This window comes from Netta rufina, assembly GCF_964035555.1.
Source record: "Netta rufina genome assembly, chromosome: 1".
Lineage (NCBI taxonomy): Eukaryota > Metazoa > Chordata > Aves > Anseriformes > Anatidae > Netta > Netta rufina.
In genome coordinates this window covers 83,438,845-83,466,556 of record NC_140123.1, presented here as the reverse complement: position 1 = coordinate 83,466,556, position 27,712 = coordinate 83,438,845, and the positions used below count along the sequence as shown (strand labels likewise).

The window sequence follows — 27,712 nt, the reverse complement described above, 5'->3', positions numbered from 1 at the left end:
CCGCAGCCGGCACAGCCCGGCTCGGGGCCGCCCCGCCGTGGCTTGCGGCGAGGCGGAGCGGGCGGCGGCGGCGCCGCGGAGAGGGAGCGGCTCAGGCGCGGCGCGGGGCAGCCCCGCGGAAGGCCCCCGCCGCCCTGCCGCCGGGTGATGCAACCCGGCCCCGCGTGCGGCAGCGCCGCCGGGGCGCGGAGGGCCTCGCGCATGCGTGGGGCGGGAGGGCCGCCGGGTAACGGTCGCGGGCTGAGGGGGAAGGGGAGGGGAGGCGGGGGCGGGGCGGCGCTGAGGTAACGGCCGCCCTAACGGCCGCCCTAACGGCCGCCGCGGGGATCGGGCGTCGCCGTGGGATGCGGGGGGGGGGGGGTGAAGGCGTCCGCGGCGGTCACGGCGCGTCCAGCGGCCCGGAGATGGAGGTGTGTGTGTGTGGGGGGGGGGGGCGGCGCGGCGCGAGGCGGCGGGGGGGCGGGTCGCCTGCCCGTGTGCGCGCCCAGCGCCGCGGCTGTAACGGCTGTAACGGCTGTAACGGCTTTAAAAATGTCACCGCCAGCGGGCCGGTGATCTCCGCTGGCCGCCAGCCTGGCGCGGTTGCGAATGACAGCCCGCTCGTTCCCTCGCTGCTGGCTTCTGGAGGCGGAGTGCTGCAGGGGACAGATATAAGGCCCTGCCCCAAGACATGAGCTCTTCTTTTACACCAAACAGCCCCCAAGCCCCCCCCAAATGCATGCTGTGTTCAGCAACATAACGTGTTTACAACATAAACGTGTTAAGAATGGAATAAAACCCCTGATCAGTGCTGACAGCCATTTTAGAGACTTAACAGAGACTAAATGCCAAATTCACAGCCCTCCCCCGTGGGGAATTGAATTGACTTCTCCGTGGGAACTTCTTAAAGGCCTAGGGGAGGTTGCTACTCTAATAGGATTTCTTCAGTGATCAGAGCAACTGGTTTCACAATGAGTAACCGCTGTCAGATGCATCCACATTCATCAACAGCGGTTTTGCTTACTGGAAAATGTGGAGGTTCCCAGATTTTGCCCAGCTAGCTGTTCGGGTGAAAACAATGGGTCTCAGGCACACAGTGCACATGTGATTAAAACGCAATGATGGAAATCTGTACAAAACTGGTATGCCTGGTTTAACAACGCGCTATTCCCATACTTTCCTGCTACAAGATCCGGGAGTGACTCCTGCTGTATATACCCGTAGCAAATACATTGCCAGCATTCTTGCTTTGAAGAAAAGAATACAAGAATGTGGCAAGAAACCGTATGGTGATGATGTTGCCAGTGACAAAATGTATTATGTCTTGCAACCCAGTAATTCTGCACAAAAATAAAACACGTTTGCATTTCTAGTCTTTCATCAGGCCGCATGATGTTTTACATAAGAATTGTAAATATCTTGCTTTTGGGAGAAACAATGTATGGTTATGACAGATAGACAAATTATAGTGAGAGCGTGATGTGGTACTTGAATGTAGTTGCCTCAACATTGGGCATGAAAATGAGCTGAAAATACTAGACTCTACAGTTACTTAGTTATATATTTATGCAATAATGCAGTGCAGTATAAAATTACAGAAACAGCTTTTGTCACGTTTGCAGCAATCTTTAGAAATGATTTAATCCCTGCCAAGAATTCTGCCAGGAATGGGAAAAAATACACAAACGGTTGCGCCTACTTTAAACAACGAAATGCTACATGTTGCATATTCTGATGTTTTGTTACTAGGGTTCACCGTATTTGCGAATATGTGTAGTGTGAAGAAAAATGAAAGTCTAAAGACTGCAAATGTCTAATCAAAACAAGGTAAAAACGTTTCTAGGAACTGTCAAGTATATGATACGTGCATGCTTAAATTTAATGTCTAAATTATAGAAATGGAATAGTGAACTGCATACTCATAAAACTCAAAAACTTAAGTCCAGAATTATAGTAATTTCAATAGTCTCAGTTAAGGCAATAGTAACTACTTAATAACCGAGGTTGTACAGATACCTACATGAGAGGAGTCAACCTAAATCTCTATGTAAATTAGTATTAATTAAGGTAGTATTGACCCTACTTGTTGCTGTCTGAGGCCCAAATTTAAGAGTCTCACATTTTTAGTTAGGAGACTGAAGCATTATTAACAAGTTATGGCTTTTACAGCAGAGGTAAATTGTCTGATGTGGAGGAGGAGTGGGTTTTTTGTTAATACTCTAATACTTTAATACATGCTTTAATAATGATGAGAACAAGTATGTAAAAATGGCTGGCTTGCTTTGTTTGTTTTTTTTTGCCAGGTTTGAGGTCCATTTCTATGGCAGTGTATAGGAGAGACCCGAAGATCATCTCACACCTCAGCTTGCCACAAACTGCAAACAGCAAAATGACAGTCAGGTAAAACCAAAACAGCCCTGCTAGCTTTTTACACCCTCCCTGAACTATGAAGGCCAAAAGTCTGAAGAGGGCAGAGGGATGCGTGGTGTTTCAGTTGTGTGGTTTCTGCATGTGTGGAACGTATTCTGTAGTGATTCTCCCTGTCAAAGCACGAGATATGAACGGTGTGGTACGTGCTTGATGCAGCAGAGGACACAGCCTGTGAATAAGGGAGAGCCTGTCTTTCGGAGGCTGAGGAGGCAGGAATGGTAGCAGCTTTGGGATAGCGGGTGTGTAAAGGTTGGTTGTCTCACCGTAACTGCACAAGTAACAGGTTTTGAAACTGTGACCGGGGAAATGGGGCAAATTTACTGCGTGAGTAAGCGCGTGAGGAGGAACGGTATGAAGTTGGCTGAGCAGAGAGAGGTCAGGTCACTGGTTCGAGGGAGTGAATGGGAGCGGGTTGTTTGCAACATGGAGTAAGTAGGCCATGAGGGAGCAGCAGGAGGTCAGTTGGACAGAGCGGGAAGAGCAGCGGGAAGTCTTTTGTGAAGCTGAGCACGGAGTAACTAGTTGATTGTGTGAAGCTGTGAGAGGTGGGATAGACGCTTAGGTCGGGGAGGCAGTTCTGGAGGAGCTGCGCTGCTGTTTTATTCATCGAGAGCGGCTGAAAATTGGCACGCAGGGGATGGGAGCAGCAGTACGCACGGGGAGGATGGCAGCGGGCGTGCAGCCTGTTACAGCGGGGAAGGCTGGGTTTGCTTTCGGCCTCGAACAGCAAAGCAAGGAGGTGAAGGCCGGGCCACGGCAAAGCCCCGTGCAGCCGGCGGGGCTGCCCGTGCCGAGCTGTGCTCAGCCTGCAGCTCCCGCAGCCGGCCAGCTGCGAGGGGGAGGAGTTGCGCCAGCTCCGCCGAGGGCTCGCAGCCGCTCGCAGCGCGCTCCGGTACCGCATCCCCGCCGGGAGCCGCCCGGCCGTGCCCCGGGGGCCGCCGCCAGGCTGGCGAGCCGCGGGGCCGGCCCGAGGCGCGGAGCCCCCGCAGGTGGCAGCCGGCGGGCGGGGAGCCGAGCAGATGACGCTCCTGGGCACGGCTCTCCCGATCCCCAGCGGCCGGCGGCCGCTGCTCGCCCCCGGTAAGCGAGAGAGCGGCGTCGCAGGGGCCCGGCCCGGGGAGGCGCCGGTGTGCGGGGCGGGGGAGCGGCGGCCGCCCTGCGGCGCCCGGGGCGCGGCCCCTCCCGCGGGCTGCCCGCCGGGCCCGCAGGTGGCGGCGGAAGTGACGGGCGGCGGGGGGCCCCGCGGCGGGGGAGCATGGCGCCGGGCAGCCCGGAGCGCCCCTGGCCGGGCGGAGCGGGGAGGAGGGAGCTCGGGGTCCCCCCTTCTTCCTCCTCCTCCTCCTCCTCCGCCGCCGCCTCCCGGCTTCGCCTCAGCCCTCGCCCCTCTCCCCAGCCCCCCGGCGCGGCCCGCCGCTCCCGCCGCCTCCGGCTGTATGGTAGGCGGAGGGCACCCTCTCCTCTCCGCCGGTTCTGCGGGAGGAGCCGCGTCTTCAGCGCCGCTGCCGCCCAGAGGTAGGCGAAGCCGCCAGCCGCGCCGCTGCCGGCAGCTCCGCCGAGGGCGGCCCGGGCCCCCTCGCCTCACCCGGCCTCCGGGGCCCTCCTCCTCCGCTCCGCCCGCGTCGGCCGAGGCGGCGAGCTCCGTGCGTACGGCCGCAGGGGAGGGGGCGGCGGCACGGCTGGGCCGCGGCGGGCTGCCGGGAGAGCGGGGACCCCAGCGCGGCGCCGCGGGCCCCGGCGGCCCGTTTGGACCCGCCGGCCCTCCTGCCCCGTTGGTCGGGGCCGCTCAGCCGTGTGGGAGGCGTCGGTAGGAGAGCTGAAGTAGGTCAGCCAAGCGCCTGCCGCAGGAAAGGGCTACTTTGCGATCGGCGGCGTTAGAAAAAATAGTGGTTACTGGTAGCGGGAGTAGCCTGCCACTCAGGATTGGTACTGGGGCTTCGACCCGTTTTAAACGTCCCTTAAAAACTTGAAGTCTTTTTCATTCCTTTAAATGAAGAATAGGGGAACCATAAAGCTGTTACTCGATAAAAAGGCAGAGCTGCTGAAGCGTGGTGTCCTGTTGACTTGTTTGTTGTGTCATATACTTGTTCCTAAGACGTAACCCAGCCCTTTCACCACCATCACCCCAGTTCACACTTGGATCCCCTTGGCATACCACCATGCGTCAACATCCTTTCTGTGTTTTTTCCTTCCAACACCTAGCCAATGTGTCCTAGCCAATGTGTTTAATTTCTACCACATGTCCTATAAGCTTTCCTACCGTCACTCATCTCCTTTCACTTTCCTTAATTATATCCTGTAGCTGGTTTGGATCTACACGTGCTGATCTGCCTTTCAGCAGGCGAAGCAAAACAGATAAGTTGAGCTCATGCTGGAGGTAGTACTGGGTCTTTTTGTTTGAGTAGCTGCCAATTTGGTGCTGATTTGGAGAAGTTTGAGACTTCTATCCTGACAAATTAAGTTGGCACTTGACAGTGGGGTCAAAAGCTGTGCATCTTGGACAAAGGGCACAATCTCATCATTCTTATTTTCTCAGAGGACTACTAAAAAGCACAGCTGAGTTAGCAATAAATTTACTGATGATAACAAACAAGTCGATGAGTTTTAAGAAGTAGTTAAGATATCCTAAATTTAATTAAAAATAATTTTTATGAAGTAGTAGCTTACAGCTCATTACCTTTTATTATGCTAAAATTATATGTAATAAGAGCCTAAACACTTTGCTGTAAACATGTAGGATTAGATTTTGGTGACTGAGTAGGAAATACTTAATTTGATATTTTCCTGTATAAAATACACTGTGATGATGTTCATAGTATGTTGACAATGAGAAAATCACTGGTCAATATCATTCTGACATTTGATACAATAATCATTATATAAATTACAAATACATAAATAATGTTGACACTTAAGGTAGGGCGGTCCTTCTTTGAGAGCAGTGGCAATTCAGTTTTCATCCCTGCCATCATTTAAGTCTTACATATTAGTGTTACAAGTTTTTCTTGTTAGAGACGATTCTTGTTCTTATGGCTCTATTAGAAGTATTTTAGACTGCATGTCTAACATCATGTTAGACATCATGTCTGACATCAGTAAATGTAGCTGGAACAGCATTGGGCTGTGCTTGTTCTTAGCTCTGGTGCATGTTGTTTATAAAGGTGTAGCTGCAGTGATAGTTCAGCCAAATGGTTTAAAAATCTCTCGATGTCTGCAAGGTGCAATTACGTCATCTGCTTAATGGGCAAACTATGCAAAACTAACATATATGTCATTAATGTTAATTCATGGGACAGAAACTGAGTTTAGATTCAGTCAGGCGAGGTTAAACTGGTCAGGCAACTGCAGCAGCTTAATATGTCTGGCAGTCTTAAAAACTTGTCAAGCATCCGCTTTCACCAGACACCTGTTGATTATCATCCTAAAGCTTGATTTAAGGGCTCCTCCGGTCAGCATATTATTCTTCTCTGGTTGTTAGCATTGTGAAATGCAAAGTTTCTGACAAAATCTGTTAGTATTTGTGTAAATTGACTGTATGTGATACCTACATTCTTCAATAGAACCATGTAGTTTTAAAGGCTATTTTTTGTGTGTGCATTTGGATTCTTCAGTGCAGAAAGACTAAATTGGGTTGTAATGCTGTTTTTTAGGAACAGAAAGCAATGTGAGTCGAGAACCTTATCCATTATGAGTACATATATCTAAGAGCAGCGACACATCTGCTTTGGGTTAGACGTTTTTTCAAAACAAAAGGCTCCCAGTCCTGTACGCTGTGGTTGAAGCACACTTCCAGTATGACGTATAAGCATGCAGAGCTGAGACGATCCATATGTCATTTAAGTATGTTTGGTTATAACTAGTTCTGATGACACTTCTAGCTTAGCCATGGCAACTGATCTGCTGCAGAAATGCTGCTGTTGAAAGCTGCTGTGGATTGCTTGGAGATAGCAACACAGGTAGAGACTGTCGGTGTCTGATGTATGCCCCTAAAAGAAAAGCCTTGTGCAGTGGCTAGTTTTCAAGAGTACCCAAGTGTTAGCTTCTGAAGTTCTGGCAGCATTGTTCCTTTGGCTCTGTGACTGTTAAGCCTGCAACTCTTCACTTCTGAAGTTAACTGGATGCTTCTGGAATTCTCACCTCGGGCTGGGTGAAGTCCTCAGCATGAACTGCCAGATAATGCTGAGAGGTTTAAGAAAAGTTGTTCCAAAATTTAGGATTATAAAGGATTTTACACATACAAAAAATCGATGTGCTTCTTTGTTTCCTGCATCTCCAATTATTCCGGCAATGGAAAGTTTTGATATCCACTGTTACTGATCCTTCTCACTTTTATATAATTCCTTCCATTGCACTTAGTGGGGAACTGTGAGGAAAAATGGTGGTTTAGACAAGGTTTGGTGGGTTTAGTGTCAAACCATATAAACAGAGGCCTAATTTGGGGGATAAATTATCTATACCGTATAAACATGTTTATACACTCATTACCTATCTGCATTCAAAGGCCCATTTTTCAATGACCAGTATATACAACTGTGAAAGTTTTGCTTGTAAGTAGTCTATTTTCACATATATGTATAAAATCTGACTATGGAGAAATGCTGCCTTAGTGCAGGACAGTGTTGGTTTAAGTAAAGTTAGTGTGAAAGAGTGCTCCTCAAAGCAGTTTTTGCTATGTGCTGTGCTATATAAAGCGTACAGACTGGCTTTAAAATTTAGGTTTAAATGCATGCATTGGACAGATGAAAGGAATGGGATAGATTGAACAGATTTCTGTTTTTTAAGCTCTGTTTTAGTACTTTACGTTACCAAAACACAGCTATACATGTATATGTCTTGTGAAATATCTTTTTGTGTAACCTGGAGGTGGTGTTCTATTACGTGAAAAAATGCGGTTCAGCTGTGTTCACATAGATGCTTTCTTAGAATTTCTCTGAGGTAGGTAGAATGAACAAGTAGTTCATCTGAAGCTTGCTAGTTCTGTCTCAGCATCACAAATGAGTAATTAAGGAACAGCAGGAAAGGAAAGCAGAAATTTGCCTTTCAGATGCTGTTCCTGATCATGTCAGTGCTTTACTGGGACAATACATTTCTATCCCTAGAAAGTGCACACAGAGTTCTGTATTAAATACAGATGCTTCTTTTTAGGGTGCTTTTTTTTCAGGAAGTACTGCTTTTGGATAGATATTGAAATCAAGAAGGGCGTAAGCCACGAGTAAGTATTCCATAACTTCCTTCTCAGTAGCCTGTGCATTTAGCCTCCATTTCTTCTACTTGTGACTAAAAGCCTCAGACCCTGAGGAAAGAAGGTTCTCCTTGTTCGGCAAGAAAAAGCAGTCTGGAGCAGGCTTTTCAGACATTTATTACAACTGCAGAATAAAGATGAGAAATCAATGTTCCAAGAAAGAGCTTTTACAGTCGCAGCAGAGTAGACTGTAATGCATTATGTGCTGAAAGAGGAAGAAATGTCAGGAAAAGCTAACAAGGTTGAGCATATTTGTCTTGTTTTTTTTTTTTTTTTTCAGCAGAGAATCTTACTTCCTGTGCTGCATTACACTGATCAGCTCTGTTATGCGCAGGACAATGCAGAATGTCAGCTTTAGGGGGTTTTTCCCTTTATTGTTTATACGTTGGAATTTTTTGTTCCATTTTCGTACAGATCACTGTAGGCTACATGTCTTCTGTCAAATCAAGTGTGCTATTGTGATTTGCATGGGTGGAAAAAAATCTACCTCTGAATTTTGCATTTTTATTGAAAGTAAGAAAAAATTGTTACGTTATTGTCTTCTGGGAAATAAGCTGCAGCATTTGAATAGTGCATAGAATTACATCGAAGATTGCAAGTGTCTGCGTGGGAGGAATAGGATAGCTGTGCTTTAGAAAAATGACTTCCTTTGAGAGTATTTTGTATTGCTTTTTTAATGTTTGAGCTACCATGTTGCTGTTTGCTTTTGACTTGGAATACTGGCTATAGCAATGGAGATTTTTACCAGTTGGTCATAATATGCGTTTAACTTTTACTCTTTCAGTCTCTGCTGAAGACTTTATAGAAAACTATTTTAACCCCTTGTTAAAGTATATTCAATGGCCAATATAATTTTGAGTTTTAAAGAAAATTGTGACTTCTGATATCGTGTATGGCTTTGTACTGGAAAAAGAGTATTTACTCCTTTTGTTTAATAGAGAGATGAGTAGTCTTCTCCTTGTTACTCGTAAAATTCTGAGGCTTCTTTAGATGAGGTTTTGGTGAAGTCTTATTTGTGTGTCTTCCTAAGACATCCATTAAATGCAGTGTGATGTTTGGGAGGAAGCATTTTGAGGTTGAAAATTGTAGACTTGCTAAAAATAATGTAAGCAGAGATATGAAAAGAAGGATTAAGTGACTTAAAACATCACATTCTCTGAAACATTCTGAAATAATAATTTCAGAGTGTTGACTACCTTGTTACCGTTGAGTTTTATGGCTGACTTCTTGTTTTTATACATATATTTTTTACCAAATAACTACCTCGAGGGAGATGTGAAAATTGGAACCTATTAGGCACTTCCTCATGCAGTTTTTTTTTAATGCCTTTTGGTGATTCCTACCACCTTACTTTTTGATAGATACAAATTTGAATTGTAATAGTTTATTTCTGATTTTTTTCTTTTTACTATTGTTTAATCAAATTTAAAAAAAAAATAATTAAAGCAATTGCTATAAAAACACCTTGATCACAGAATCAAGGGATGGCTGAGGTTGGAAGAGACCTCTGGAGAGGTTGTCTGGTCCAATCCCCCTGCTCAAGCAGGGCCTTCCACAGTCAGTTGCCTAGATCACTGTCTGATGCTGGGTTTTGGATATCGTGACTTTATTTATCAAGATCATTAAAAAGATCACCCGACTTGCTCCTCTGGAGTTGGTGCATTTACCTTCTGGGATTTGTCTCTCTTTATCTTTGCTTGCTGACTTTTCCTTTTTGTTGCTTTGAGGGTGATGAGAGCACCCTTTTAAAATCCCCGAGTTCCTCTCGTTTACAGAGTATGTATAATGTAATTATCTTTCTCAAATTAAGGGCAAAGGCCCCCAACATGTCTTACTGGTGTTGTTCCTATGTGGTCTTTATGTATGCAGTAACATATGTATGGTTTTGAAGAAACCCCTTCCACAAGATTGTCACCTGTGTGATGGGAAATACCATTGTTTTCAGATTATTATATGTTGCTTCAGTCACCTGGAGAATGTTCCTTCTCTTGTGACTTTTTTGTCCTTTTATATATATATATGTGTGTGTGTGTGCGTGTATATATATATATATATATTTATTCTTCTGTTATTCTGTTCATGTCTCACATTTGCAGATGTCAACTGTCCTTCTGTCCTGTCATCTCCATTCACCTTGGAGTTGAAGCTGAGGTGTATGCCTTAGTTATCTCCTAAAGAAATGTAGCTAACCCAGCTTTGCTGCCTTAGAATCCTACTAACCTTTGAACCCTGTGGCCAGTTTCAAACCCGATGGAGAGGCAGTTGTATATACAAGTTGCTCTATATTTTGTGAAAATGGGGAGCCCATTTAAAGCTTGTTTAAAGTAACCATGAAGTTTCATAAAGAGAGAAGAATTTAGTGTGAGCTCAGCTACTGTTAGACATCAGAGAACTGGAGGTGGACAGGGAGGTGTTAGAAGTGCTCTAATGAAAGAAAAAAAAATCTAATATTAGTGCTTGTCTTTTATTTGATATCACAGTTCCTATTGGAAAACAAATTACTGAAGCCAGGTTTTATGTTTCTTCTTCTGTTTGTTGCTTCTTTTTGAGATGGTAAGGGTTAGAAGAGTAATTCTATCCTTTCCTGCTTTTATACAAGAATTATCAACAGCTAAGCGGAAAATATTTGATGATGATTTACCTTTCTGGAGTTTACCTTTCATGGATACTGGATCACCGGAAAGTATTTGGGTTGTCAGCTTTGTTCCCTTGCTGCTGCTCTAACTTTGAGGAATTTGAATTTTGCTTTTAGGCCTTAATTTGCCTGAATTGCTCCTGGCCTTAACTCTATTCTATGATTGTCAGCAGGCTTCAACAGTGTGGGAGTGGTGCCAATTCCACAAGGCGCGGCTACAGACACCCACACACCACTGTAGTTTTGTGTAGACAAAGAAAATCTCAGGTTTTGTTTCCCAGAATGGGTGTGGATGAGTTAAGGAGAGGAGGTGATTATCTGTTCATGGAGCCTCATAAAATACATTGCCGATAGAATGGCAGCAGTCAGGATGCTGTGCTTGGGGTGCAACATGCTAACTGCTCTCTGAAGTTGTGAAACCTTGGCCAACCTGGTCGCTCTCTGGTTCTGTTTTTCCCCATGGTTTATTTTCTACCAGGCTTAAGAGCTGAATGGGTTTTTCAGAGCAGTCCAATGAGCAGCAGAAGTGGCACAAAGTAGGCAGCAGAAGCTTAGATTCCAGGTTGAGGACAGAGGGAGAGTGGAGCACACTATTGCCCTGTGAGTAGTGATAAATTGTTAGGTTGGTTCAAGCTGTTTAATGGAACTGCACCCTAGCTAGACCCCAGGAAGGTGAGCAAGATTTTGACAAATTCTTGGATTTTGAGTACTTTTTTTATACTGCTTTTTACTGGTTATTAATCTTCCTTAACTTTTACAGGGCAAGATGCTGCTGGTCTTTATTTTCTTTTTGACTTAATTGTGGTTGACCCTAGCTTGCACAGAAGTAGCACTTTAAAAAGCAGTTAAGCTTCACTAAACCCAGTAGATAGAATATTATTTCTTGTGACTTGATCCTGTCAGTGCTTCCTGTGGCCTTTAGTATTTTGTAGTTTATGAATCTCATTATGTAAATAATTCTGAGAATAAGAAACAAGAGGGAAGGTTGGACTATATTGTTGTGGGACAAATGAGACACAGAAAACTTAAATAGTATCTTCGAATGCAAAATGTTTCATTTCCCAGAAATAACTTTTGAGTAAATTGATGTACATTTTTAAGGAGGGTAATTTTATTTATTTATTTTTTTTATGTTACACCTGGTACAGTTCTTTTACAGCTTGGTTCTGAAGTTAAGGAAGTTCCACTTCCTTTCTGAAACCTTTCATATTCAAGAGTGTGTTTCATTGCTCTCCTGAGATACCTTCTTTAGAAAGACTGGGGGGGGGGAGGGGAAGGAGGGAGAACAATGGTGAGCTTTTTGGTATTGTATATTCATTATCTGACCACTAGGTAGTGTGGAGTGAGGAATTACTTTGGTATTATTGCATAGTTCTTGTTCGTCATCCTTTCTTTAAAAGGAGAATATTTGGGGGCGAAAAGTATTTAAATTTCAAGTCTAAAGTTGTTTTTTCAGTTAATTTCTCAGCTGAAGATAAAACCAAAAGGATGGGGAAGACTTTTAAGTCTTAGTGAAAGCAACTTCAGTTAGGATTTATCTGGTCAGGAAGAGTTTGTGATGTGCCCATTACTAGAAATAAAAATTTATTTTTATGTTTATTTTTTTCCCCCAGGTGATTCATGGCAGGGGACGTGGAAGGGTTTAGCTCCTCCATCCATGACACCAGTGTCTCTGCTGGATTCAGAGCACTGTATGAGGAGGGATTGCTTCTTGATGTCACACTTGTCATTGAAGACCACCAATTTCAGGCCCATAAAGCACTGCTTGCCACCCAGAGTGATTACTTCAGGATTATGTTCACAGCTGACATGCGGGAACGAGATCAGGACAAAATCCATTTGAAAGGTCTGACAGCTACAGGCTTCAGTCATGTCCTCCAGTTCATGTACTATGGAACTATTGAACTGAGTATGAACACTGTTCATGAAATCCTTCAGGCTGCCATGTATGTCCAGCTTATAGAGGTGGTCAAATTTTGCTGCTCTTTTCTCTTAGCTAAGATCTGCTTAGAAAACTGTGCAGAAATTATGAGACTCCTGGATGATTTTGGTGTAAACATCGAAGGAGTCAGGGAAAAATTGGACTCCTTTCTGCTAGAGAATTTTGTGCCACTCATGTCCAGACCTGACTTCCTTTCGTATCTGAGCTTTGAGAAGCTCATGTCTTACTTGGATAATGATCATCTGAGCAGGTTTCCAGAGATAGAGCTGTATGAAGCTGTTCAGGCCTGGCTGCGCCATGATAGAAGACGCTGGAGGCATACGGACACCATCATTCAGAACATCAGGTTTTGTTTGATGACACCATCCAGTGTTTTTGAGAAGGTTGGTGCATTTGAAAAGCAATAGACAGGATTCATCATTTAGCTAGGGCAGCATGCCATTAAATAGGTAAGATTCCCAGTGCTGTTAGGAGGAACAAAAATACACCGTTTATTTTTCTAGTATACCTGTAGAAGATAATCAGATGACAATACTTTAAGATGTTTATTAGACAATAGTATGTACAGTGGCTGGAGAACAGGTAGGTTTACAGTACATGTGTTTTAAGTGATTTCATATGGAAAGGATGTTTTAAAACAAGGTCACCTGTATCAAGTTTTATTTTAATCATTCTTGTTTTCTACAAGTTGCTTCTTGCTTTCCAGAGATTTTGGGACTGCACGTGTTATATAGGGCATATGTCATGACAAATGTTACCAATATAATCAAAGCATTCTGACTGTGGAGTTTGTGTGTTTTAAGTACTTTTTTAAAAATTCGAATTGTTTACAAATGAAAAGTGTCATCTGCTGTTAAATCTGCAGGGTGTTTTTGTTGTTATTGTATCTTCAGTACTTGTGCTGTTACACAGAAGTTGGAACTAAGTCCCTGTCCCTCAAAGTTACACGTGCAATTGATTTGATACAAGGCAAATAATGCAACCAAAAGTGATTGACAGTGTGAAACATAATGACCTCGAATATCAGAGGAATCTTTGTAATAGGTGATCTAAAATTTATCTGATGACTGTGTATGTTGAGAGGTTAAAAGAGAACTTGCTTTTTCCACTGTTCTGTTGAAGAATAGACAAAAAATGTTGTTCTTTAGTTCCTGATAATCTCAGGAATATTTATTGTCAACAGTAGAGAGCTACAAAGCTCATAATCAGCTTTCTTACAGGCTAGTAGCAGTAAAGGTATTCAAGTTAAGAGTTACTTAATTTGTGCTATTTTGTTTTAACTATGTTATTAATTTTGTGCGATCAGACGAACTTTAATTTGTATGTTTTTCACCTCCTAATGAATTAATAGGATTTAAGGCCCTGTATTGGGCCTTAAATGGGTTGGTTTTTTGTGTGTGAATTGAGTAGAGAACTTAATACATAAAATATATTGGTGATCCTGTATTAGCCTGTGGACATAAAATAAATCTAATTACCTAGAATTGTTTCAGAACACTAATGGAATGTTTATATTGGGTTAAAATGTTTCCAGCTAGTAAGAGCTGGATTCTGCAAGATACCATGTGGTGCCTTGTTTTTTATAAAGCTTTTACCTTTTTATGTAATTTAAGCCTTTCAGTAGGAAAACTGTTAGGATTCACCAGGTATTCTTAAAGTCAATTTAATAGGTTAAGATTCTTGTGGAAGAGGCTTCAGCTCTTTGAGTTTTTGGGATAGAAGTTCAAGAATCAAGCTGTCTCCCATGAAATTTCTGCAAGCGCAAGTGAAAAGTGTGTGTTGATTTTTAGGGTTATATTCAGGTGTAACTTCTGAAGTTGGTTTTGATATCACTGATATCTGTCCTGCATACACGGCTTTTCATGGTTTCTCTTGGCAGCTACCAAACAGATAGAACTTAAGGAGAGATGCTGTTTTCAGTGCCCCGGGTTATATACCCACAGGTGGAAGCTGTATCTGTGAATGCCCTACCCATAACTGTATGTGGCAACGGAGAGACGCCAGTGCACTTTCTACAGGGACACAGTGCTATGTTCAGCACAGGGAAGCACAGCTAAATACGCATGTCATTCGTCACTGCAGCTAGAAATGTATTTGTCTTTTGACCTGCTAGAGAGCACTGAGTAATCCAACATGACAAGTGACAAAGGACATCTGCAGCTGAAGCCAATGTAAAAAAAAAAAAAACAAACAAACGTTTTTTTTTAAATAAAATAACATGTCAGTTAACTGTTCTGACAGTAACTTGAGGAAAACCTGCTACTGTGTGTAGAAGGGGGAAGATATTGATTACTCTGCTTTCCTGGAGATCAAAAATCAGACAAGAATTCCTCCTTCTGAAGCCAGCGCATGGTAAACTCCTGCATAAATGTACCAAATACAGTCTGAGGCTGACTCTTACGGTTCAGCAAGCTCAGAATTCACAATACACTCACTGACATGTCATATGTACTCTTACGTAACCTTTCTAACAGGCATTTCTGAGATGCCTGTCATTATAGTACATAAATAACTTACATAATTTTGCAAGTTGCAGTAAGGATACTTTTTGCCTCTTAGGCCATTGTGTTTCTTACAGCGTTTTTAAAAAGAGATTTACAATCTGAGTGGGATGCCTTGTCTTTTTAAAAAGGAATCGATGAGTGACTGAGTTAATACCTCATGACTGACATGCATTTGGGATGCACAAGAGAAGGTGTGGTTTGCTTGCTCTAAACGGTTCTGGAAGAGCTGCCTCTAGGTACTTTGTTGTTTGGCTCTTAAAATAGATGTATGAGGAAAATGGAAGGATAAATATAAGGATTTGGGGAAATTGTTGGAAAAGGAAAGGTTCATGACTGAGAAGCACAAGTTCCATTAGACATTACATTTGCCTTTATTTTAAACCTACCCGTAACTCTTGTAAGTCTTAAGGCAAACTGAGTTTTTCTCTGTTACTGTATGTAACCATGTTATGCTTTCCCTTCATATTTGATTTCGATCTGTGTACTGCTCAGATGTCAATGTTTCAAAAATCTCTGTCCTTAAATCATGGAAGTTTTTTGAAATAACTATATTTTAGAGTGTGTTACGACTAGTCCATGCTGATTTATAAATTCTGAATTTAAATCAGAAGCTTACTAATCACTAGGTACCTCAATTTGTACTTTAGAGATACGATGAAGAGCACATTAATTAGTCCATCTTTGAGTATGTGCTTTTCTGTATCTAGCAAATGATTGCTTTTGAGAAGATGGCATTTTAATGTTGTCATTGTGATTTTTGTCTTTGATAAATGTATCTATCTATATTTTTTTTTCCTCACCTCTATATCTAGTAAATTACACATCAATATTTTCTACATATTTCATATGCTGAGGTTTAGAATAAGTGTCTAGTGGATAAGGTTAGTGGTTCCCACTTCTCTTAAATAGGTGCTGCACATGATATTTGTCTGTCTGAAGGTTATCTCTGACTTGGATAGACTTGCTAGCAGTATTTATGTGCTGAACACCTCAATTCTGGCATATAGATTTCTGGTTCTATAGGAGAGTTCTTGCAATTAGATTCTAGCTTGGCTGTGATAATTTTTCTTGCTGCTCCTTTTTTTTTTTTTTTTTTTTTTTTTTGACTGGGGAGACACTCTGAGAGCACTGTTCTTGCTGCACAGTCTTTTTGTCTTTTTACAGCTAGGCTGAAAAGCACTACGTGATTTGTAGCACTCGCAGAACAGCCCTTCAAAGTCCTATGCAGTTTTCACACTGGCCATGGGCTGTAACGAAGTAATCACCCATGCTAGAGAAAGGGAAAGTTAAGTACAGCAATTTACCTAGTGTCATGTATACTGATGTTGGGTTGCAAAGTAATTTTGGTTGCTGCCCTTTTAGAGACATACATGTAACTTTTTAAATTTGACTGAATTTTGACTTGGAGTAAGCGTGCCAGAAATTTAATCATGTTTGTTGACAGGCTTGTAATCGTGTTTAGAATATGGCCAGAGATAAGGAGATGTGAAAATAATATGAATTATAGCAGAGTTGGTGGATCTTTTGTTTTGAGTCAGCCTAATCTCTAGTCAAATCTTGATTATTTTTTTTTTATTTTTGCAAGTAAAAGGTGGAGTTAGCTCTAGAAACCTGATACATCTTCTTTGGAAAGACGTAGCATAGCTTCTGCGTGCCTGGTAGTTGAGTTTGAGTTGCTTCACTTACACATTCAGAATTAGCAATTTTAAAAAACTCAGGAACAATTTTATGACCTTTGAAATAGGTTTCTGCTTATGTGGCTAGAAATTGTGGAGATTTTTATGAGCCATCCAAATCTTTCAGAGTTTTTACCAGTCCTACAGAAGGAACTATGCTAATATCTACCTCAGATAATCACATGTTAAGAATTAGTTACTGAGTTTACAAATAAGAGATGTTTATTTTGGCCACTTCAAAAGCAGCTTTTCTATATATATATATATATTTTTTTTTTTGTAAGCTTTTTACTAAAAGACCAAGTAAGAAAAATACAAATAGAGCAAGAGTGGTAAATGGCTGCTGAAAAAAAAAAGCTATGCTTTGAAGGCAGACTACTGTTAACGGAAATTTACCCTGCACTTCATTATCTTCCCTTCTACTTATTGATTTCCTTAATTGTTAGAGGGGAAAAATAAGACTGACATAGCACGGGGTTTATCTGATCCTTTATAGGGCTCGCTTTTCAGACTAGATACTCTAATGTAAAGGCATATATTTTGGGTTTATTTATTTTCAGAATACAGTTAGAAAAATTATTTAATTTGCATGCACTGTGATTCTGCAGGAAAATAGTCAGTGATGAATAGTTGCTTTATTTTGGAGAATCAGAGCTCTTTACTGAGTATCTCATGCATTCAAATTGAAGAAGAGAAAATGCATTCCAGCTCCAATTTACTATGCCTGGAAGGATGGTGACAATTTTGGTAAAGTTTTGGTGATGGCTGTGGAGGTGGATGGCTTTTAATTATTTTCTTCATCTTTTCTATGGAATGAAACACTTCATTTTGTTCACGCTATTTTCTGACTGTGTACCTAGAAGTCTGACTGTGAACCACTGTAACTAGTAGATGGTGCAATGACGTACTTCTCCTGTGGTTCTTTGGGTAGCTATGTCCCAATATTAATCCTGTATCCTAGCAGAACCTCTAAGAAGGTTTTGTCCAGAAAACTGAAGAATAATACTGGAAAGAATGCAAAAAAAATCACAGGAGGGAAGACTTATCACCTGGATTAAATTTCATTTTTATAATAAGACTGGTGTTGGTAGGGAAGTTTGAATCAAGCTTTCTGTGAGACCCTCCAGCAAGAGAACAGAAAGTCTCTCTAAATTCTGGGAATGCTGTGAAGCACTTAACATTTTTATTATCACTACAGAGCTGATGATATACTTCTTACCATGCATGTTTGTTTTACTTCAAATTCATCACAGTTAGTGTACATCTCCATCTATCAGATGTTCCACACAAGCTTTGAACATTCTCTTTTAATTTTATATTATATGTTGGTAACTAGGTGCATGGTCTTTCTAGATCTTCTCCATTTGAACTTAACAGAAAAATATGATCTGCTATTAAGCACTTAGATATTTGTTGGACAATTACTTTTCCTACTTCTAGCCTACTTCTGAACACTGAGGGATTGCCATTAGCATATTTTTGGTATCAGACAGTAGTTCGCACAACAGGCTTGTTGTGGGCCATGCTTGTAATTTACTGAAACTAAAACATATACAACTTTCTGTTGTATTTTAACCACTAAACACATACATTTTAATGCTTGCTTCCCTTTTTGATTATACACGCAAGTAATTAAAGGTATTATAAAATTATTCCAAAGTGTAGGTGTATGGGAAGTTTTCCTTACTATGATCTGGATAGGACTTTCAAGTAATTCCAGATCTCACACAGACGAACACAGGTGAATGTGAAAGTGGGCCAACTGTCCTACAGTTGCCTTGCCTTTGTTCATACCAAGCAAGCGTGAACAGTCTCTACTTGTTCCTGTAGACACATAGCAACATTCATCTTAAACCATCATTTGAGCCTTAGGAGAAGTACTGTTCCTATATGGCTGAGGTGGTGCTGGTGAAAGGTGGAAGGCTAGCAACACTGATGTTTTTCCCCACCAGCAAAGTCTAGGAAGCCTCCAAGTACCTTTTCTTACTGGTGTGTAGATAAACAGCATACCACCCTAGTTTTTGTTTCTGAATATTGTAAGAATTCCCAGTGCTTACATATTTTCTTCTGTTTAAGATTGTCTGTGTAGCTAATCAGACATAGGTCAGTCTGAGAGGGTCGTTTATAACTGGTGGTTATGTTTGCTTCTTGATGTCTTTCTTACTGGTTTAAGGTAAGAGGTTGAAGCTTTGCTTTGATGTTAGTGCCCTTATCAAGAAAAGTAGTGATAAACTACTGAGAGATGGGCTCCTTGGCCTTGAGAGGCTGTCTCTGAAATAAGATAGATCCCTCAGTTCTTTTCGTGTACTCTCATGGTGTGAGGTTTAGGCTGTCTAAATAAAGGAGTAGAGTGACGAGGATATATGAAGCTTATGCCAGTTTCCAGCTGGCATTTCCATTTCTAGGTCTAAAGACAGAATCGTAAAGACAGACGGATGAGGAAAGAAACAACACCTCCCTTCTCAGCCAGCCTTTGATGGCATGCTTGTTTTATGCACGTTGATCTTCCATAATCATCTAAGAAAGCTTCAGATGCACATAGGTGGAACAAAAATCATCTGTCTTTTTGCTTAATTCCAGAAATGACTGCTCCAGTTTGGGTGCAAACAGTGTGAAATTGTAGTTTTGTTCTAGAATTTGAAAGTAACTTTTGAGGATACCCACCTTGTTTGTCATTTTTGTTTTACTTATTTGTATTTAACTTACTGTTTATTTTATTTTATTTGAATCTTTACGTCTACCTGTGGTTGGGATGTGGCTTGAAATGATTTTTTTGAAATGTTTATCTGATAGCAGAACATCATGGTTACTATGCAAGGAAGAGAAGCGATTAACAGAAAGCTAATGTAATTTGCGTAGTCCTTGTTTATGGAGCTATTTTATTCACAAGGTATAAACAATAGTTGTTTCAAAACTGCTTTTCATATATGTGAAAACTCGTTCACACCATAAACACTTACCTAAGTGGTGCTCTGGGCTTTTGCCTCCTGGGAGTAGGAGGAAGTGGGGGAACAGATGTTGAAATACAGTAGTTTCTGATGTTATTGTGTGGTTACCTTGAAATTTTGGAGCTACATGACCCTTTTTCAGAGCATTGCTCCTCCTTTTGGAGCTGGTAGGAACTAAAGGTGTTGAGCGTGTTAGAAAGCAATCCTTTTTTTATTATTATTGTGTTTTTTTTGTGGAAGATACTTAGAGTTAGGATCGAATCTGATAGAGGATTTGTGGGTTAGGCAATATTTGGGAGTGTGGGGTTTTTTGTTTGTTTGTTTTGCTGTGTTTTAGAGGTATAATTCAGAATGTTGCACAGAAAGAGTGAAGCCTCTTTGAAAAGAGTCACAGGGTGACAGAGGGCTTCCTGGAGTTACATAAATGAAAATGTTCAAATCAGATGATATGTTTTGGAATCATCTCCAGACCAGTTTCAGGAACTTAAAGGAGCTTAGATACTAGGTAGAGGCCTGGGAAGGTAAATTACAATCATTCTTTCAGAAAAACTGAGCAGAGAGAGCTCTTTTCAAATTGAGAGATGGCAGCAGGAAGGAGAGCTTCATGACTAGGCATCGATACAAAGGTTTTAATGCTCACTGGGGAAGTGGTAGTTCAAACCTACATCTGCAATTTACCAGTAAAATGCACAAGCAAAAGAATATTTGTTGATATGTTTTCCTCTTGTGTTGAAGGTGTGTGTTAACCTGTGGAGATGCACAGAGGGGGAACCGTCAGGTAACCATGATGAAAAGTGGTTAGTGTGATCACATGCCCTGAAGGAAGGGGTTTGTGTACCTTCCCTTTCCACCACGATTAAATGTCCCTCTGAGCAGAGCCTCGTGTTTAGGAATACCTGCTTGTGCTCTGTGGTGAGAATTCATTAGAAATTAGTCTAAAGTGGGCACAGAATGGGTGTGTAGAATGTTTTTCAAAACTAGGACAATGGTGCGCTTTTAATTTTGGCACTTCATTGATTAAGCAGAAGATGAATGAGCTTTTAGGGAGAAGGAATAATGATTTTTAAACTAGGGACTTGAGTTGTGCATAATCCCTGCTTAAATTTTGCATGCGAGTATTCCACTGAAACTGTTAGCCACCGTTGTTAATTTCTCAAATGCCTTCTGGATTTTGGATAAGAGTGCATTAGCTTAGCCTTTCCTACACAAATGCAATTGCTCTCGAGAATACCCGAATGAAACTAAGTAAAATAATCTTTTAATGACACATAGTCATTTAGATTTTCTGGAATGTTTCTCTTGGTCAGAATTTTAATATCTTTTAAATGTATTCATAGGTAAAAACATCAGAGTTTTATCGATACTCCCGGCAGCTGCGACATGAGGTTGACCAAGCCATGAATTACTTTCATAGCGTTCACCAACAGCCTTTGATGGAAATGAAATCGAACAAAATTCGTTCTGCCAAACCCCAGACTGCTGTATTTAGAGGAATGATAGGACACAGTATGGTAAACAGTAAAATTCTTCTCTTGCACAAACCGAGGGTCTGGTGGGAACTCGAGGGTCCTCAAGTACCTTTACGACCAGACTGCCTTGCCATTGTCAATAACTTTGTGTTCCTATTAGGCGGGGAAGAACTGGGGCCAGACGGTGAGTTTCATGCTTCATCCAAAGTGTTTAGATATGACCCAAGACAGAACACTTGGTTACGAATGGCAGACATGTCTGTCCCACGGTCTGAGTTTGCTGTTGGAGTGATTGGGAGGTATGTTTACGCGGTGGCTGGGAGAACCAGGGACGAAACGTTTTACTCAACCGAACGGTATGATATTACTGAAGACAAATGGGAGTTTGTGGATCCCTACCCAGTCAATAAGTACGGACACGAAGGGACTGTGCTTGGGAACAAGCTGTATATCACTGGTGGAATTACATCATCTTCAACCTCTAAGCAAGTGTGTGTGTTCGATCCCAGTAAAGAAGGGACAGTAGAGCAGCGAACGAGGAGAACTCAAGTGGTCACTAATTGTTGGGAGAACAAGTGCAAAATGAATTATGCGAGATGCTTTCACAAAATGATTTCTTATAATGGTAAGCTCTATGTCTTTGGTGGTGTCTGCGTGATTCTGAGGGCTTCCTTTGAGTCTCAAGGGTGTCCGTCTACAGAGGTTTACGACCCAGATACTGATCAGTGGACTATACTGGCTTCTATGCCGATCGGTAGGAGTGGTCATGGTGTAGCTGTTCTGGACAAACAGATAATGGTTCTTGGAGGCCTTTGTTACAATGGTCATTACAGTGATTCGATTCTCACCTTTGATCCAGAGGAAAACAAATGGAAAGAAGATGAATACCCGAGGATGCCGTGTAAGCTGGATGGCTTACAAGTCTGCAGCTTGCACTTCCCTGAATATGTTTTGGAGCATGTTAGACGTTGCAGCTAAAAAGGAATGAACAACCCAGTGAAATTTGAAAAGCTGAACTCCTTTGTCAGAAAACACAAACCAGTTGAATTCCTTCAGAGACATTAGCTTGTCTATATGAACAACTGCTAAATGCTTCAGAGAAATGGGGATGTACAGGGAGAGTTCTTACCAAGTTTATTGGAAAAGTCAGTAGTTGGTCTGATATTGTAAAAGCTTTTTTTTAACGAACATAATTGTAAGTAGGAGAAAGAAAAATATATTTTTGGGTGTGTTTACTTTTTTTGATAGCATTTCATGTCCATAATACATTTTTTTTTTTCTTCTATGGCCATGATACCACACTGCTTCTGAAATCAATTGAATTTAACAAAATATTTGTGGAAAGAAGAGAAGAAAGACTTTATTCTCATTTTTTTTATTGAGCATCAAAGTAAAACTCATTAGCTATACTAGGGTACAACCAGGTTTAAAAGAAGAAATCTAAACCATTTTTGTGTTTTGTGTTGTCTTTGGATGCTTTTCCCATTAATTGCAAAGTATTCTCAAATCTGCTAGGTGTTTCTGTTTTCCCTTAAATACTTTCAGAATAATCCTGACCCCTTTGCATGGCTTTTTTCCTGGTTTTGTACAGTAGTACCAGTGAGTCTGCCAAAACGCAATTTACACGTTTTCTACAAAATTGAAAATGGAACTTTTTTTATTCAAAACACTACTTCTGTGCTGCCTTTTATTGTCTGCATTGTGTTTGTTGGTAAGATATTTACACACGCATACACTGTAAAAAAAAAAAAAAAATCTTTTCATGTGCAGCTATATTTTAACTAGTGCACAGAGTCAGCCATATCTGTTGAATTTAAGGTATAGTATTTTCCATTCATAAACTACATAATTCAAAGTTCTTAAGTAACTGGAGGCCTCATCTGGTATCAAATTCTCTTTAGCATATACTGATTGATTCAGTCACTTTAAAATCTTTACATTGATTCTACATAATGAACTGTTAATAATTTGTTATTTTATAAATTATTTTTTAAAAGTAAACATATCTTACCTGAGTTTCTTTTATGTTTGAATGTGCTGCCCAGTCATCATTTTTATGAAAATGGAAAATGTAAGTAAGCAAATGCACAATGGCACGGCTTTGACCCACGGTTATTTTTGGAACTGGATGTACTATGTTTATTCTCAGCAGTGACTTTGCTTGTACTCATATTGGAGTGGTATAATCTTTTATTACTATTAATTTTTGAATTATCAGCTGCTGTGAACTACTGTGTTTTAAAAATCTGGAGCCTCGGTGGTTGGATGGTTGGTAACATTTATGTTTCTTTTACAAAAAAATCCACAACAACCTTCATACCTATAGCTACTGACCTCAGAGTGCCTGAACTGAGTGAGCTGTGTGGTCCAAGCGGGCATTTAAAAAGTCCATTGTGTTAACTTGCAGATATTCAGACTACATGGGTAAGAATTATCTGCCAAGGCATAAATAATGATGAGTAATTATTTAATCCTCATTTTCTCTAATTACGTGAAAGTAGTCGCTTCTAGAATCTGAAGGAGAAATGTGTGGAAGTCAGAGGCTTAGTTCAGACATGTAGGGGCAAAATGCTGAAACGTGCACCTGCATATTTTGTAAAATCTTACGCTACTGTGTTTTTCTTTAAGCAAGAGACTCTACTTCATATGCAGCAATGCAAGTCCACTTTATTCAGCATCTTCCAGTCAGAAATCACTGTAGAAAAGGAATGTACTGTACTCAGGGAGCTCAAAAGAATGCACTTACAGAGGGACCAAAATCACACAAAACGTCCTGTGTTAAAAATAACACCTACTTGCCTAAACTAAATCTGAAATCATCAATAGAAGTTAAAACAATGTCTAAAACCCCTTATCCATATACTTAACAATACCTTTGTAGCAGTTATGCTGGGTTCAGGTGTGAGGATCTGGAGCTACATGACAAGTCAGCAGGATCTTTTCCATAAAAATGATTTATTGATAGAGTATTTTCTTTCCATAAGTTTTAACAGAAAGAGAGGATATATGCCATCATAGCTGTGGTGATCAGTTATCTATGTCAGTAGTGACTGGACCAAATATTGATATTCAGTCTTCTGATGCAGACTGGGGTTTGCAGTTATATTTAATTCTTTACTGAGTAAGAAATATAATTAAATAGTTTAACTTAAAGCCAACTTGGTTTACACTAAAACCTCAGTTTCACTATGAGATGTCCGTGTACATCGCCCCGCATGGGCGCAGAGATACCTGATTCCAGGAGGTGCTGGCTGTGTGCAAGTAAAAAGGTTCTGCTGTACCTATCTCATAGGATACTAGGGCACAAGAAAAAAATAATTTATTATTATTTTTTTTTCTGTTCATAGTCTATTTCTACCAGCGTGTTTCTTAAGTGTATGGGGCAGCAAAAACCTAATCCTGCTCAAGTAAGCTTTAATGGGCATAATGGGCATGGAGTAGTTTACCAATCAGTCTGGGGAATGGATGTGGTTCTGGAAACCTGGTCTTCCATGTTTCAGGTGTACTAACTGCACATGGCTAAGACTCGATTAAAAATAAGGATGGAGGTGTACCAAATAAAGTTTGCAGCTCTGCATTTAAGTACCTTCTTAGTTTTGTGGGCTAAGCAACTGCCAGTGAAGTCATTGGTGAGTATTGACACCGACCTGAACAACCAGATCATTTTTAGGTGCTCTGCTTTGAAGCAGATACAGTCTTCAGATGCCCAGTTCTGGAAGCCCTTGTTCAGGATTGTAACAGCAATTATTCCATGAGGTTTCAACTCGCACTGTTGGTTTCAGCTTCCCTGAAGTTGTGTTTCTGTCGAGAAGCTGGCTGCAATCTTCGAACATTAGGAATGACTGGAATTTGCTTGGGTTTAGAACGTGTGTGGGTATGTGAGAATGTTATATTAATTTTGTAAACATTTCTACCATGCTTTTATTGTTTCAAACACAAAATATAAAATTAGCTTACATTCTCTTTTTTTCCACTGCAGTGGGAACTTCTGAGCCAGTCGTTTTTGTTATGTCCTGTCTCAGAGAGAGATTTTATTGAAAGTTTCTCTTTGTATTTTCTTTTAGTATTTAGCTCCAGATCATTTAATGTTTTTATTTAAACAAAATTAGTTTGGCTAAAAAGAATTGCTTATTGCTATCAATTTTTAAGTGTTATGAGTAAGTTAATATAAGGAGGGTTTTAAGACCATCTAAATGCCTCTCATTCATCAAGGGAAAGGTCAGTTACAGTGTTTGATCAGCAAGCTTGGGAGGTTCTTCTATTTCCTCCCCACCCTTAAAAGAATACCAGCAAATCTGATCTTACCTATATACCTAGAACTTAATGTATCACCTCCTTTTAAATAGCAAGTGTACTTGCCTTTAATTTCAAAGGTGGACATAGTGAGTTACAGCCTAGTTGATTCACATTTATACCAAAATGTATCAGCTCCTTGTCTTAATGTAGCACCTAGCTCCAGGAAGGAGGTTTGTTTCCAAAAGAGCCAGAATGGACAAAATGTGTAGTGCTTCTGTGAGTTGGTTAAACTCTGCCAGTTGCCATTCAGCATCCTGTCATGTCTGTTTTTACGGGACAGATTACTCTTTTCAAAGTACCCCACAAGGAAGAATTAGCTCATTTTTTTCCCCACAAAGCGTTGGCAGTAGTTTCATAGCGGGAGGTATGAGGTGGGGAAAAAACCCTTTTGAAATTCTTTCCTCATCGATTCAACCGGAGGAAGGCAGGACTTGATTTGACAAAGGGTCAGTGCTCTTTCCGAAAGCATCGCTAGCAAGAAGGGCTAGCAGCAGCATAGCAGGTACCTGACAGCCTGCTTTTGTGTTACCTTCTTTTGAAACACGGATGCCCTACTTTCTGCAGCATGACGGCGTCCTGCTGTACCTAGTTCTAAGGGGTTGGGACTTTAATATTGTGCTGCTCTCTAAGGCCTGCAGCTGTTTTTTCTTATGGACCTCCTGCCTTACAAACACAAGTGCTGCCTTTTTTTCCTGCTGATAATACAGTATTTGCATTGGGGATGAAGCACTGACGCTCAGGAAGCAAAAGATAATATTCAGCTGGCACAAATTATAGGAAGTTCAAAAAGAAAAACATTGTTTAACTCAATATGTCCATTCTTTTGCAAAATGAAGGCAAGCACTACGAGGAGATGCAAATGGCTCTTTAAAAATAAACTTCAAACTTATGTCAGTTTTGTAAGTGGCAGTCTTTTTTAGAAATAATCCCATTTGTAGAGGTGCCTAGCCTTTTTAATGCATTTTTTCCATACAAAACTAAAGCAGTGAATTGGGCCCCTCGTTCTTTCAGCACTTCAAATGCGTCCTTCACGTATGTGAACAGTCCAATGTAAAGAAAACAGAACTGTGAGGTACTTCTAACCTAAAGACACAAATGTTATAAGCTGTGCTTAAGTATTTCCAGGGTTGGGTCATCAAAGAAAACATCCATGTTGTTCTTCATTTAATAGAAAAAAAAAAAAAAAAGGCGAATTTAACTTGAATAAGCGTGGTCCATCACATGTGGCAGGGCTCACGGAAGGAATCTGGGAAAGAACATAACCGGGAAGTACGCGTAACTCGTTTAAAACAAAGCTTGCCAGTGTCCTGTAGCTATCTTGTTGAGGTTTTAATGTTTGTAAAACAATCTGAAGCTGCTTAAAGTAAATACTAATGACTACTTCTGCATCTGTATTCTATTTTTGGAAGTTGATAAGCAACTTAGAATTTCCCTTTGTATGGATGAACTTCATAAAAGCATCGTCAATGTGGCAGGTGGCAGAAAAACTGATTTTTTTTTTTTGTGTACCGCTTTCCTGGATTTCTCTCTGCTACTTTTTTTTCCACTTCCCAGATTTCAATTGATGTTTATATAGTCTTTTAAAATAACTCTCAACGATCAAATATCTTTGGATTAATATCAAGTTGGTAGCTAGGGGAAAACCACTTCTATTTGCAGGCAGTAGTTTTTATTTATGGCTCTGGTAGAAAGCATTGGTGTAAGTCCAGGAAATACAGTGTTACGTAGGGCTGTAAGGCTATATGTAGGGGGCTTGTATTACCTCAGTGGAACCCACCTAACTTTCATGTCAGTTACGGGAACAGGTGGAGGGGAAGAGTGAGCTATGTTTTTTATTTTAAATATTTTCCCTATATATTGTTATTTTTTTAGATCTTTTAAAAATATATTATTATATGCTGAAGAATGCAATTCTGCTGTAGTATCCCACTTGTTTCCAGTGTACGATATCAGATTGTTTGTATCGAGAGGAATGTATTTGATAAGTTAACAGGAAGAGTTATTTTCAGAGTCTGCCGCGTTTCTGTCTAGCAATTGGAAATACTTTTCCTATATAAAATTAAAATTATATATATATATATATATATATGACCTCATATGTACATTTGGATTAACTGTCTAATGACTACCCCAGGGCTGCTATAAACTCTGAATTATTTAAGAATTGCCTCTTTTAAACTGTTTAAAAAAAAATAAAAATCTTGTATCTTTTTGGCAGAAGGTAATTTTCCCTAGCTATGGATACAGTACTTGCTCAGACTTGCATATGCGCTGTGTTTGGTTTTTAAACTGAAAAAAAAAAGATGTATAAAATGTGTATAAAGAAAAGTGTAAATAAAATATTTTTAAGCTTTAAACGCTCTTGTGTATACTTTGTAATACTTATTGTAGTGTACCTGGCTTGCAGGACTTTACTAAATTTACATTTAAACAACAAAAATGGGAACTGAGGCCAGCATTTCATGTTCCTCAGAGGCTGGGAGAAGAGAAGGTCCAACCAAATCTATCAACTACATGGAATCGGGGGCTCTGAGACAATGTGCATTTATTACACACTTGGACCCTGAAAGCTAAGTCCTACCACTTTGGGTTTC

At 40.8% G+C, this 27,712-nt stretch overlaps 1 protein-coding gene across 4 annotated transcripts; it reads left to right on the top strand.

The window, feature by feature from the left end:
• Positions 1–362: 362 nt before the first annotated feature.
• Positions 363–27,430, top strand: KLHL15 (kelch like family member 15). 4 transcript variants are annotated; one of them, XM_084297425.1, is made up of 5 exons: positions 363–410; positions 1,729–1,806; positions 2,283–2,379; positions 11,897–12,608; positions 20,691–27,430. In XM_084297425.1, the coding sequence occupies exons 4-5, from the start codon at positions 11,904–11,906 to the stop codon at positions 21,798–21,800; spliced, it is 1,815 nt and encodes a 604-aa protein (XP_084153551.1). In that variant the 5' UTR covers positions 363–410; positions 1,729–1,806; positions 2,283–2,379; positions 11,897–11,903; the 3' UTR covers positions 21,801–27,430. The 4 variants fall into 4 exon arrangements, with proteins under 4 accessions (XP_084153551.1, XP_084153552.1, XP_084153554.1 ...); XM_084297426.1 differs by lacking the exon at positions 1,729–1,806 and having other exon boundaries at positions 367–410; XM_084297428.1 differs by lacking the exons at positions 363–410; positions 1,729–1,806; positions 2,283–2,379 and adding an exon at positions 3,312–3,489.
• The last annotated feature ends 282 nt before the right edge of the window (positions 27,431–27,712 follow it).